Raw genomic sequence first — 14,466 nt, 5'->3', positions numbered from 1 at the left:
GTATTTGACCTATAGAACACTGTGTCAGCAGAATGGCATTGTTCCTGGAAGGGGGTGGGGAATGTAGGACCAGTACTCCTTTTTTAAAGAAATCCTGTAAGGAGCTTGTGTCCTCTTCAGAGCAAGGTTAGGCAAGTGACCTTCTTTGCATGTAACCATGGCTTGCCAAGAACAAACAAGCGTGTGGAAGGGAAATCACAGTCACTTCACTTCTCCCCTTGTTTTGCTGCTCCTGCACTATCTAAAGCTGAGCTAATAGCACGTCTCCTGCAGATGAACTACAAGTAGAAAACCAAGAGCAAATCTTGGTTACAACTCATGTTTGTTGGGAGCAAGACAAACCAAAAGCCCAGGTTTGGATGTAACACAAACCAAACCATGGCTTAGCTCTGGGTAGCATGGCAACAGCAGGACCAGGGGAAGATTTTATTTTTTTAATTTATTTTTCTACTCCAGGTATTTGTACATTAAGCCATAGTTTGGCTTGTTGTTATGTGCGAACCAGGCCAATATAAAACCAGTCAAGAGTTCTCCCTAGCCCACAGACTGGTCCCCCACTAGACTTGCATTGTGTTACACTGCGGCCTGTCACAAGCTGAGGAAAATGGTGGGGAACTTTCCTGGAGGAAAAGCTCTGCATTATTTGTGCCATGTTCTAAGTAACTCTGCTTCCGTAATTTGTTGTTCTGCTTATAGTCACCTCCAAATTACGTCACACATACAGCTAAACCCCAGCATGCATTTTAGATACCTTGGGTTAAGTACTTAATTATTTCTGGAGGTCCGTTCTTAACCTGAAGCACCACTTTAGCTAATGGGGCCTCCCGCTGCCGCCATGCCGCTGGAGCATGATTTCTGTTCTCATCCTGAAGCAAAGTTCTTAACCCGAGGTACTATTTCTGGGTTAGTGGAGTCTGTAACCTGAAGCGCATATAACCTGAACCATATGTAACCGAGGTACCACTGTACTTTGTTACTGTTTTTTTACCTGCAACTGTTGTCAAATAGCGAAGACATAGAGACAGGAGAGATGGAGTCAAAGAGGGAAAGGTTAAGTCAGATGTGCGGAACAAAGGGGAGCTGAGGGAAGATAAGGAACTGTAACTTTGGGCCCCAAAATATTAACAATAGTGTTGGACTTTGTGTAACAAATTTGCTGCCCCCCACCCTCTACCTAGATTCATGAAATAATGGAATTGACAGCTACTCGGTGGGACACTATTTGTGGATCTTACAATGGCCTATCCCTGCTTTAAATTTCTTTAAAAAATAGGAATTGGATCAGGTTGCATTGCTAATCTGTTTGGTAGCAGCTCAATGTTTGGTTGTTGTTTTTTAAACACTCTGAAAATCCTTTAGGCAAGACTCTTGGAGCTGGAGCTTTTGGGAAAGTGGTTGAAGCCACTGCCTACGGTCTCTTCAAACCTGATGGAGCAATGAGAGTAGCTGTAAAGATGCTCAAACGTAAGTTCCCATCACCTCCGTTGCAAGTTTTACTTATTTAAAAATATCTCTCTTGCCCTGTCTTCCCAAGGGTTCCGAAAGTGACATACACGCCAAAAGATGAAAACCATACCTCATCACTACACATTGCCTTCAGCCCCAAATTCCTGCATAAATTGCCAGCTTCAAACATCTGAAGAGCTGCCATGCAGGAAATATTAGGACACTAGTGCTCTGTTGTTCCAGAGGACAGAACTAGAATTGGTGGGTGGAAATTGCAGGGAAGTGGATCTCAGCTAAACGTTAGGAGGCGCTTCCTAATAGTACGACCTGTTTGAGAGTGGAATACAGGCTGCCTTTGGAGATGGTGGGTTCTCCTTTGTCGGAGGCATTAAGCAGAGGCTGGGCAGGCATCTGTCAGGGATGCTACAGCTGCTTCCAGATGACCTGGAATCCTTTCTGGTTCTGTGATTCTAACTGGTAGAGTGTGAGCCTGGAAGCGCCTCCTTGGGAAGGAAATTCCATAATGAATCTTCAGGAACGCTCCTTCCCACACACACACCAGTAGCCATTTTCCCAACTTCAGGAGGGAGTTTGAGGTGGGGTTGCCATCCAAGGATCTCCAAAATATGGAGTACATTGTATGACCATAAGAATGTATCCCATTTGTTAGAACACTGTAACACATCAGATTAAAGAGAGTTTTCCTCCCAGTTATTGTATCCTTTACAAGTAAATGTTCCTAAGATCAGAAACCAGTGTGGCAAGCCTAGTTTTAAGCAGAGCCTTCTTGGAAGACCTGAAAGCACATTGGGCCAGGAAGCAACCTGGAACACCTCGTGGTGTGTTCCTTTGCGACGCCCTTCTCCCTTTTAAAGTCCGCTGAATTTCTCATCTTTCTCTCTCCAGCCAGCGCCCATTTCACTGAGAAGGAAGCCCTGATGTCCGAGCTGAAAGTCCTGAGTTACCTTGGCAACCATATTAACATTGTCAATCTACTCGGAGCCTGTACAGTTGGAGGTACAGTTTTCAACCTGTTGCTCAGTTTGGGGAGGTTTGAGGAGAAAGCTAGTAATGTTCACACACAGAGAAATGTCAGATTCCGGCATTCTGGCATCTTGTGTGTCGGCAAACAGGTGAGGAGAAGTGGGGAGTGGTCTGTGCTGCCAAGCCCCGCCCCATATGGCAGTTCAGAGCCCTCCATGAATTTGAGGGAGAAGGTGTGAAGCAGAGAGCCTCCGCTACCCATGGATAGTCCTCACAGGACAAAACCAGTGCTCCAAATTACACTGGGAGCTTCCCTGCTTCAGGGCATCAGTCTTAAACTTTAAACCAGTGGTTCCCAACTGGTGGATTGTGATCCCCAGGGGGTCCATGGCACCATTCACATAATGAAAACTACCATAGAGATAGCAAAAATTTCAAAAGTTGGGGGTCCATGGCTTGAAAAACAGGAGGTCCACGGGACTTAGCTAATTGGGATCCGCTGCTCTACACTGTGTACAGGTGACACATTGGAGGGAGCTTGGTGGAGCAGCCCATCCTTGCTACTCCTCATGTGTTTGCTTACTCTGAAGGAGATCAAACGCCCCATTCTACACACAAGAGGAGGAGGCATCCTCAAGCTCAGGGGGACCCCAAGGTTTGCAGAAGTACACAAAACCCACCAAAGGAAAAACCCACAGGAGGGCAGGAAGCAACGGGCAGTTTGATGACTGAGCACACTTAGTGGCCGCCGGATGTCCGTTGGGGGTGCGGGGGAAAGGGAACAGAGTGTCCTGAAAGAAGGCAAGCTTGACTGGGATACTGAAAAGGAGACCTCACAGCCCCAAGAGAAGGCTTGTGCTCTTTTCATAATACCTCACCCGGCATAAACAAGTGTAGTTATTGCTATTGTGGAAAATAGTTCCGGTTCTGTGTGAGTGGAGAGGGAACTATCCAGAATAAGTAGCACTGATACAGAACCCTATATTTGAAATCTCAGGCATCCGGTACTTGAAATGACTTAGAGGCAGCCAGGCATTCCGAAAAACACATCTTTGATATAAAAACTTTAGAACCGTAGACGATTTGATTCTGCCCTTAAATTTCCCTTTTAATCATTTGAAAAGTCTGGAGCTTCTAGCTTTCTGTCTCAGTAGAGAGTTCTGTCTGAATGGTTCTCCCTCCCTCCCCCCAATTACGGTGAAAACTATAATATTTTATATCATTTCCAAAACATTACTATAAGAGCGAGAAGTCTACTGTAAACACGAGTGAATCAAAAGGATTAATGTTAGAAGCTTACATTTGGAACAGATAACTTCCTTCAGGAAGAGCTCCGGAATGAAACAGATGTGTCTGGTTTGCACCATTATCACAGGACTTGCTTAATTTGTGTGTATGTGTGTTTCTTAACACTGCAGCCCTATTGATGTGTGAAAATAATTAATTGGGAATGACATCGTCTTAATTGGAAATAAGGCTCAGTGCCTGAATAGAGAATCCGCTGATGTAATTTCACCCTGACTTTTCAAGCTGAAACACTACTCTATAGTCTGATTTGAAATGGCCCGTTCTTGTACATGTAGCCAAATAATCGAGGGGCTTTTTGTTTGTTTGTTTGTTTCTGTTTTTAAATATGCCTGAGCCAGAATGGAAAATTCACCCACTGCTTTTGACTTCCTCTGCATCTGCAGGTCCTACTCTGGTCATCACAGAATATTGCTGCTATGGTGACCTTTTGAATTTTCTGAGAAGGAAACGTGACTCCTTTATTTGCCCAAAGCATGAAGAAACAGCTGTCTACAAGAACCTTCTCTATCAAAAAGAACACATGTAGTAAGGATGTGGTGCCAATATTTGTGGTCATTGCCAGGAAATCACAGTGTACCTTTTGTGCGCTTGTGCATTTGGGAGGGGAGTTGTTTTGTTGCTTTTCACAGCTTTGTACTCATTTTGTGTGGGGGTTGGTTTGGGGGAGAGCTTTTATTTATCACATTGCTTCTATTTCATGCTTCCGCTGAGGAATTCAGGATGGTGTACATAGAGGCTGTCCTATTTTACTATCACAACTACCTTGTGAGGTAGTCTGGGCTGAAAGATAAGGGGCCTGCCCAGGACTACTCAGTTAAGCTTAGAAGCTGTAAAGGAATTTCAATCCTGGACTTTGTGATTCAAGTCTAGCACTCCCATTCTGGCTGTCTTTTAAGCGAGCGCTCAGATTATTCCTCACAAACTTTTGACTGAGTCTCCCCGTTCCCTGTGGATTAGATCAGTGTTTCCCGAGCTTGGATCTCCAGCTGTTTTTGGACTACAACTCCCATCATCGCTAGCAACCAAGACCAGTGGCCAGGGATGATGGGAATGGTATGGGATTAGGAACCACACAGCCAATGAATATCTGTTTCCATTGGACATTCCTTCCCGTTGTCTTGCAGCCTGGCAAAGTTATGTGCTGTACAACTACAAATTTGTCAGCCAACAATCTAGAATGCGAGATTGTGAGACAGTTGATAATATGGATTAAATAATTCTCTCTCAAATAAAAAAATGATATGTTCATTCAGGTCATCTTCTTTACATAGCTGAAAACCTTAGTCACTCCTCATCATACAAACCGCTAGGGGTCCAGTGACCCAAGCCAACAGATTCCCCATATATTTATTATCCAACCTCATAGTTCTTCTGTTTTCCACATAGTGATGCCACTGATGAATACATGGACATGAAACCAGGAGTTTCTCAGGTCATCCACACCAAAGCCACTAAAAGGAGTCCAGGAAGGCCAGGTAAGCTGCCAAGCAGGATTGGAAAAGAAAGAAGGAAAGTTCTTTTTTTGAAATGGCTCCTACCTATCAGAACATGTCCATTTAAAAAAAAACACCAGCCCTAATTCAGTGTATTAGAACTTTAATAATCTACACTAAAACGGAAAACAATTTTGCAGTTTTCCATTGGGTGGGCTCATACGGAATCGCTTCATGTTTCAATAGCAGCTTAGGGGTATTTCTGTGTTAATTAAGTGCTGTGCTCTGTTAATAGAAAAACTGCTATCTTCCCAAATGTCCATAATTAATCCATTTATGTATTGTCCCTACTTGCGTCGCGTAGGATCGTTTGCTAATCAGGATGTCACCATTGCCATCTTAGAAGATGATGAACTGGCTCTGGATATTGAAGACTTGCTAAGTTTTTCTTATCAGGTGGCAAAAGGGATGAGCTTCCTTTCCTCCAAAAATGTGAGTGGAGAAGTTGGGAAATAATAATTTGTTCACCTAGAGGAGCACTAAATTGAGCATCTTTTTCACTGCTGAGTAATTTTTGAAAGGATGGGAAACCAGCTATCGTCGGGTGGGATGCATTTGCCTCCTGCTCTTGATGTTTTTACACCTTGGGAGAGTAAAATAACAATTCTCCCCCAGCAGGTACACCTCCCATGGGGAAATAAGAGGTTGTGGAATATGGGCAGGGAATCAGCTATGTTCTTCAGCCTGGAGAAACAGACCCTTTCCAATCATGTTGCTTGGGGAAAGGAGGATATATGATGATATTGTGACCTGGGATGGTCCTTTGGCTTCCAGGTCAGGAGTCTATCTCTGTAGATTAACAGAGCTGGCATTCAGTACTATGACCATCAGTCAGAGGAAGTGTTTTAAATTGGGGCGATACTATGGGCAACTGCTTTGTACAGTTGGCCTTTTTATATACTTTTTAAAAAGCTCTTCACCTAACTTTATCTGCTTCATACTAAATGTTTGTACTAAACAACACCATAGAACAACCCAAGCCACCTGGTGGAGGGCATCCATTTCTTTCTTCCTTGGATCATGGTGAACTAGATTAAGTAGGTGCAGTGGGTGAAGACCCCAACGGAAAACATTCCAGTTCTGAAGACATTGCTTGGAAGCATATTCCATTGATTTCCACGGACCTTTCCGCCAAGTGACTGTGCCGTGAACAACATTCTGAGTTGGCAGAATCAAGAGAACTAGGGAAGGAAAGCTGTCCTCCCCTTTGTGGAATCAAATGGAAATAGAAACGGACACAAAGTAAAGCAAGGCGAGCTTACTAACTGTAGGATCTTACTGTACTTACCTTGGTACATTCCAGTCTTTATTCAATAAGATCCTGGTTCTCCTATCCTCAAAAAGTCATTTGGCTATATAGCCACAGGACTTCGACCAGTAAATTAAGACCAAGGTGCCCAAATATAATAGAAGTGCAGTTCTGCACAGTTGTATTGGTGGTGTGCAATGCAAAACAATCATATTTGGTGTGTGTATATATATATATATATATATATATATATATATATATATATATATATTGTATATATATATATATATTTTTTCCAATCCCTTCAGTGCATTCACAGAGACCTGGCAGCAAGAAACATATTGCTTACTCATGGGCGGATTACAAAAATATGTGACTTTGGCCTTGCAAGAGATATCAGGAACGACTCAAATTATGTGGTCAAAGGAAATGTAAGTATGTTTGAATGCAACCTGTACCTCTGTGAAGTGTGTTGTGGAACTGCATTTGATTCTTAGTGGCTGGAGTTCATGCCTTTCAGCGTCTGTGTGCCAAATAGCCTTTGCCTAGGGGGACCAACTTAGAATAGGAATGGAGAGATGGACAGTGGAAACAAATTGTGCTGATTTTCAGAACAGAAGGTATGGAGGAGGTCCCTTCTGTCATAGGTTCGTTTGTTGCAAATGGCCTCCCCTCAGATAAACTTCCTCTCAACTAAATCTCTTCATTAAACCTGTAATCTCTTCCTGTGTGCCATGTGTGCGGTTGAAACTGTCTCCTGAGATAAGGAGAATCTGACTCATCTGAGGCTCAGGCAAAGAATATTACATTCTTTCCTTCAAGTTTTACCATCACTCCTTTTTCCCTTGAAAAATTCAATGTGATATGCAGGCACGAGGTGTGATGACAGAATTCGTGCACCACAGGGAAGCAAACAAGAATATGAAAGCCCCTTAAAAGCATCTAAATGTGCGAAGAAACTTAAGTGAGGACCAGGTTTAATTTTGAAGCCTCAGACTAATTATCTGCATCTAGGATTTTTAACATACAGGGCAACAGCTTGCAAGGGGGGCAGTAAGTAATTGAATTTCATTTGCCTAGATTAAGGGGTTTCCGTGTCCTGAGTTGCCTGATGTTTCATAGTGTGAAAGAGTCAGGAGACGAATTGGCTGCAGCTGTCAGGAGCCAGGGATGTTCCATAATTGTTTCTGGCATAATATCAAAGCTGATGCTAGGGGAACTCCAATCACCCCGAATAGTGACAGCAGCCAGCACCTACCTCTGCCTCCAGCAAAAAACAATTCAATCATCCTTCGGTGATCAAAGATATGGTGGCTTTTAGATTATTGCTCTAATTCAAGGCTACCACTTCATCTAATTACACTAAACAGTCTCACTAATTGGTTTCCTGAACCCAAACAATGAATTGTGGTTGTACCATACAATGGCAGCCATTTGATGAAACGTGATCCTTTGAAGTGCAGTGATTTTAACCTAAGATTGCCCTCTAATGCCCAAAACCAACTTAAAAGGGGTTTCATTAGAGAAAACGAACTGCTTTGTGATGAGAAAACTAGAAACGTGTAATCATTTAGGAATTATATAGGCTACAACAACATTAAGAGTTAGACCGACTTGCAAGGTGCTGCTTTAATCAAGCCCATTGGAGAATCCACTGGGACGTCTGACTTACTATCTTTTAACAGGAAGATCTCAGCTATATCACAAAATGTTTTGAAAAGTCCCTTCAGGTGCCTGGGGCCCTGCTGTTCAAGATACATACCCAAAACCTCATAATACAGCTCTTGGGATACTGGCCTTAGGTTGTTTCTATTTTATAAGATTTTTTCATTGTATTTATAAACAGTTTCAAACGGTTCAAACTACTCTGTACAAATAAAAACACAAAGTACATTGTGGCATAGCCGTGGGATACTATAAAACAGCAATTGGATAAATAGGATCATCATCATGGCTAAGTGTGTTGTGACTCTTTTTTAATCGATACGTTGTGCTCTCTAGATGTTGTTGACAACAACTCCTATCATCCCTCAATGGTGGCCAGGCTGACTGAGGCTGATTGGGGGGGGGGGGTAGTCCTAGACATCTTTAAGGCACCACTGCTATAGGCAATACTGAGTACGTTTGGTTGCCATGATTGCCTGATTTGTCTTTCCTTTAGCTGCCTTTCAATGCAAAAGATGTAGATGTTTGGCTACATTTTTGTAGAAGCAGGCCAGGGATTTTCCTCTAGGTGGGTTCTATGCATTTCAGAATATAGTCAGTCAGTTTTATTGCACATAGCCAAAGGCTGCCGCAATGCACACAGAAACATTCAACAATTAAAAGAAAATATACTGGATTGATACAAAAAACTTAAAACATTTATATTATCAAGACATTACCTACTCTAAACAGAGCTATAAAAGTACCTTAATACACAAATTAAGACATTAAACAATAAAATTTATAAGCTAAAATTATCACATGGCCACTAATATATTAAAAAATAATGTTAATTAATACAACGTGCAATTATATTCAGAGTTCGGCGATAATATCACTTCCATCTTTGTTACCTGGATTAAGCTCCTACCTAAAGGGTTTTGAAATGAACCCTTTCCAGTGCCTGGGTGGCATTGTCTTATGGCAATGAATGCCCATCTTATACTATAGCTGCTATTTCTAATAGGAATGACTCTTTCAATGAGCTGTGCAATCCTATCGCTGGCTGCTGGCGGGGCTTAATGGAGCAATGCAGCCACGTCTGCAGCCCAGCCGGCTGGGGCAGAAGTTGAAGGAGCAATCACTTCCCTGAACCAGTCTGGAGGTAGCACATAGACTGGACCCAAATCAGGCCTGTTGTAATCTTATGATGGCAATGGGGTTGGCTCAGCCCCTGCCTACCCACGTAATGCACTCATTTTTCATTTTCCCTTCCTTTCTCTGTAAAGGCACGACTTCCTGTGAAATGGATGGCACCTGAAAGCATTTTTGAATGTGTATACACGTTTGAGAGTGATGTCTGGTCTTACGGAATCCTGCTTTGGGAACTGTTCTCTCTAGGTAAGACGCATATGACTATCAACTCTTGTAGTTTATACAGAGCTGCAACAATTACTTCTTGGATCTTTTGTTTCTCACATTTAACCAAACCTGATATGATATATTAACAGACAGCTCTGTGTTAACAGGAAGCAGTCCCTATCCTGGAATGCCTGTGGATTCCAAGTTCTATAAAAGGATTAAGGAAGGATACAGAATGTTTACTCCAGAATTTGCACCTGCTGAAATGTGAGAGGCCAAATTTATAACAACGTTGAAGTGGAAAATGTCAAACTTCTAGATTTAAGCTTCTTGATTTAAGCAGTGTATTTGTGTTCTCCTGCTCAAAGTTGTAGTCATGAAATAAACTGCAACTGAATATTTACAAAATCCCCTATCACTGCCTTAACTGCTGGTCCTAGATTCATTTACTTGGAAGTTTGCCCCAGTGAAATCAGTACTATTGATGTCCCAGATACATGCGTGCAAGATTGGGATATTAGTTTGCATTATGATCTGTACTCAAATTTCTTTAAAAATAGAAAAACAAAATCTAGCCGCAATATGACCCAAAGCATGCACCCAGAAAATCTAGATTTGGCAGTGTGAGTAAATGAAGCACATTATCTGTGAATTTTGATCTGGGTAGCCCAAGCAGTGGTCCAGTTCTCTAGGGCCACATGTTCTAGCATTAAGGTGATGGCCCCTTCCCAAATTTGTTCATTTTGAACAATTGCACTTAGATTTTGGAGAGGTGAAATGACATAGACTGGACTCTTCACTACCTCAGCCCCTAGAAGTTCTGCCCAGATGACACCCCACATGACCTTTTGAAATTTTGAAAGCCATTGCTGATGACCTTCCAGACCTGTCTTGAAACTTACAACTGGTACAACATGATCACAGAAGCATTAGGGCTATACAACAGCTAAACAATTAAGCAAATGATGATGATGATCAGAGAAAACAAAACTTGTGGAATTTTGTGTCCCAAAGTTAGCTAGTTTCAGTTTGATTTTCTCGTCGTAGCTGATGGGATGTTGTTGATAGCCAGCAGGCCATGACTGTCAGATGACCTTAGCAAAATAACAACAGCAAACCTATGGTTACGTGAAACATACTCAATAAACACACAAGATGTAACTGGCTGTACTTTTGAATAAATAAGGTATAGTATTCACTGTATCAAATTGTAGATTCCAATGGAAATCTCATAAAGTTCAACGAAAAAAGCAGAAGACCCGGACATTTTCTAGAGTGCTCATAATCAAATTTCTATTTGCCTATACCTATTAGACTCTGTGAAAGGATTCTGTGGAACTGTAACAACCCTTCATGTGGATTATTGGACTCTATGAACAGACAGGTGGAATAGGCACTTATACATGTATGGACCTTATGAATGAATTGACTAGAGAATGAACTGATCCACTGGGTCTTCTGCTTTTTTCGTTGAACTTTATGAGACTTCTGTTGGAATCTACAATTTGATACAATGAATAGTATATCTTATTTATTCAAAAGTACAGCCGGTTACATCTTGTATGTCAGATGACCTTGACAGCAGGGTCTTCAAGATTTGATGTTCCCATAAGTCCTGCTCTTTATTTCCCACCGACAGTATGCTAGACCATGGATATGGATCTACATGGGTAGCGCCTCTTATCAGAAGCAAAAAGCGTGAATGGAAAGGGTGCACTAAATAAAGAATAAGGATGGGAACAAAGGGCTAGGGCTACTTGACAGCAGAAAAGCGAGGTGTCTATGAGAGATAGGTTTTGAAAGAAGTTGAGATGTTCCATAGAATGTCCTTTGATGACAAAGGCATATCAACTCACAGCACCTGCATGGTTGAATGTAATATGGGGTCTTCTCAAAAATATGGCAAGGCAAGATCGGAACTGAGGACATAGGCCACCATACAGCACCAGGTTGTTGTTGTCTTTTTAGGATTCCACACACAATCACTATTTTTTTTAATCTTTCTACTTATTCTAGTAAACTTGGTTTGCTTTAAAAACTGCAGTAAAATGGTATGCATTTCGATGCCGTATTGCTCATCGTTGCTCTACATGTTACTTAACATTTCACCGACTGGCTGAAATCTCAGTTGATAAATTTCTGACCGCATTTGCAGGTATGAGATAATGAAGAGCTGCTGGGATGCTGACCCCGTGAAGAGGCCGACTTTTAAGCAAATTGTACAATTGATTGAGCAGCAGATTTCAGATACCACAAACCATGTAAGCACTGAGCCTTTCAATCTGCCTTCTCGATGGAGATGGGTGCTGAGTGCCCTTGTTTAATGTCCTTACGCGCCGTAAATGGGTCTCCCTGCCCCCAATTTCCTCTGCATTAAATGCCTTTCTCAGATGCTTGAAAGAGTAGAAATGAAAAGAAGTTGTCACCAAATACTGTTCCTGTTTTTGTATATCTTGATGCAGGAATGGCACTTAGCAGATTTTGGCTCAAAATTAGAAGCCTTGGCTATTTGCAGAAATTCCAGAGAAGAATTGGCTACTTGCAGAAATTCCAGAGTAGAGGGGAAGTACACAGCCAGACAACTGACCAAAAAATCAGGGACAGCAAGTGGGATAAAATTGGAAGGGAACAGCCACAGTTTCTTAACGAGGATTGGGGTTTGTGGTGACCCCAGAGCAGTTAGATGGCATGGAAGCACTTCCAAGGCACTTTTAAACTTTATGTAAGTCACACTGGAGATCCTTATGGATCGAAAGAAATCAAATAATCTAGACTGAAGTGAGAAGCCTACGAATGTTGCCATCTAATGATGTTCACTGTGCTTTTTTTTACTAAATCCAAAGCTTACTGTTTTTTTTAAAAAATGGAACAAATTTGAAAGCTATTTTTGGTTTGTATCGGGGTGGGGAACCTCAGGTCTATGGACAAAATGCACCCCTGGTTCTGATCCAGTTTTCGTGTGTGGCTGGAAGGTGTCCTTTGATTACAAAAATGCCTCTAGCTTAGATTCATAGAATTGTACAGTTGGAAGGGGCCCCGAGGGTCATCTAGTCCAACCCCCGGCAATGCTTGTCTGGATGGGGAGATGTGCCATGTAGAAACCCCTGACACTTTCACAGATGGAGTGAAGCGATAATTGAAATCCAGGCAAGATGCTTGGAAGTTCCTGCAAAGGTGCAAATAAATAAAATAATAAAGTAAGTTAAGGGATACAGTGGTACCTCGGGTTACATACGCTTCAGGTTACATACGCTTCAGGTTACAGACTCTGCTAATCCAGAAATAGTGCTTCAGGTGAAGAACTTTGCTTCAGGATGAGAACAGAAATCGTGCTCCGGCGGCGCAGCAAGAGGCCCCATTAGCTAAAGTGGTGCTTCAGGTTAAGAACAGTTTCAGGTTAAGTACGGACCTCCAGAACAAATTAAGTACTTAACCCGAGGTACCACTGTATCTCTACAATTGTAAATGGGAGCAAAATCCAATAACAAACAATTGGTTGTGACACAAGTTTTTGTAATCGCGATCCATGGGGCAGGTAGTTTGTTGTCATTGCAGTCGTTCAGTACTGATCGCGTTCTTGTATCTTTCTCCAGATTTACTCAAACGTTACAAGTGGCGTTTGCACTCAAGGAAATGCTCCAGATCACTCGGTGAGAATAAATTCGGTTGGCAGCAGCGCTTCATCGACTCAGCCCTTGCTCACACATGAAGTTGCTTGAGAGGAGACTCGTCCAGCCTTGATGAAGAAACCACTGTTGTTGTTTTCGAAATGACTACTGGTTGTTCGCAGCATATTCACTACTACGCTGAGGGTAGTAGGAACATTGCAATGATATTCTTGCTCTGTTTCCCCCCCCCCCCCACCTCTCTTTTTGAAAATCACATGCTGTTAAAAACAAAAGTAGGTTACCCATCACGGTTAACAATGTTGTTACACTGTTTGCTAGAATCTGTGTATAGTTGCTATGTTAAATGCGTTTGTAGTGTAGAACCAGATTTGGGAGTGGGAAAACAACCTGTTTAAAATCTTTGGTATGGATTAGAGATGCATCCAGTGGCGTAGGAAGAGGGGGGCGGGGGGAGCAGAGCGCCCCGGGTGCCATCTCTGAAGGGGTGACAAGAGGGCACTCTATGGGGGTGCCATCGCGCCTGCAGCCGCGGGCAAAGGATCCTCCACGCAGCAGCGCCTCTTGGTCTCTCTTGCGCGCTACAAGCCTAGGTCACATTTCTCTCCCCCTCCCACCTATTGGGCTTTTCCTTCTTGTGCTGGGTAGGAGGTGGGGCTGGCGACGTTGCCGCCTCCCTCTTAAAGGCGCAGTGCCAATTCTTGCTGTCAGGGCAGAAGCGAAGTGTAGAGCGCCTTGCCTCCCTCACAACTGCACCCTTTGCTGTCAGCGAGCAGCTCATCCTCTCCCCGTCTCCCTCCCCCCCCCCATCTCTGGATACTTGGGAGTCATGGGGGGCGTCGGCATGCCATTGCCCCCACTCCCGAGTCCTGGCTGGAGCCTGGAGGAGTAGGCAGGAGGCAGGGAGAGGACGAGATTTGCTCGGCTTTGCTGGCAAAGATGTGCAGCTCACACACACACACACACACACACACACACACACACACACACACACCACTCTTTCTTTTTGCTCGGCAAAACTTTGGGAGTTCTTACTTTTCTTCCATTTTCATTTTTGCAAAAGCATGTGGGGCGTCTGAAGGCTGGAAGCACTTGTAAGAAGGTTCAGGGGTTTGGTTTTTCCTTTTGCAAAACCGTCACTGTTTTCTCAAAGGGAAAACGCCGCAGGCAGGAGCAGGGGCAGTGGAAGAGGAGGAGGAAAGAGTTTTAGTACAGAGAATGGAGCGCCCCTGTGGTGAACCGGGTGGTTTGTGTGTGTGCATGGAGAGTATCCGATCAGTGTCTGCAAAAACTCTTCAACTTTGCCCCCCAAAAATAAAATTAAAAATTCTAGCGGGGAGTGGGTGGGAGAGAA

At 43.0% G+C, this 14,466-nt stretch overlaps 1 protein-coding gene across 2 annotated transcripts in view; it reads left to right on the top strand.

Annotated features, from left to right (window-relative positions):
• The window catches only part of KIT (KIT proto-oncogene, receptor tyrosine kinase), an 81,172-nt gene extending 67,244 nt beyond the window's left edge, over nt 1-13,928 (top strand). Inside the window, exons 12-21 of one of the 2 annotated variants that reach the window (XM_081208778.1) lie at nt 1,360-1,464; nt 2,353-2,463; nt 4,122-4,263; nt 5,125-5,213; nt 5,536-5,663; nt 6,789-6,911; nt 9,414-9,525; nt 9,654-9,753; nt 11,642-11,747; nt 13,080-13,928. In XM_081208778.1, coding sequence (XP_081064904.1) covers nt 1,360-1,464; nt 2,353-2,463; nt 4,122-4,263; nt 5,125-5,213; nt 5,536-5,663; nt 6,789-6,911; nt 9,414-9,525; nt 9,654-9,753; nt 11,642-11,747; nt 13,080-13,205 — 1,142 coding nt within the window. In that variant the 3' untranslated portion in view covers nt 13,206-13,928. The remainder of the gene's footprint in view (nt 1-1,359; nt 1,465-2,352; nt 2,464-4,121; nt 4,264-5,124; nt 5,214-5,535; nt 5,664-6,788; nt 6,912-9,413; nt 9,526-9,653; nt 9,754-11,641; nt 11,748-13,079) is intronic. The other variant, XM_081208779.1, reaches the window with a different exon arrangement.
• The last annotated feature ends 538 nt before the right edge of the window (nt 13,929-14,466 follow it).

The sequence above is a fragment of the Podarcis bocagei genome, assembly GCF_964188305.1.
Source record: "Podarcis bocagei genome assembly, chromosome: 9".
Taxonomy (NCBI): Eukaryota; Metazoa; Chordata; class Lepidosauria; order Squamata; family Lacertidae; genus Podarcis; species Podarcis bocagei.
The sequence above is the reverse complement of the archived record's forward strand: the minus strand, read 5'-3'. Positions and strand labels throughout refer to the sequence as shown.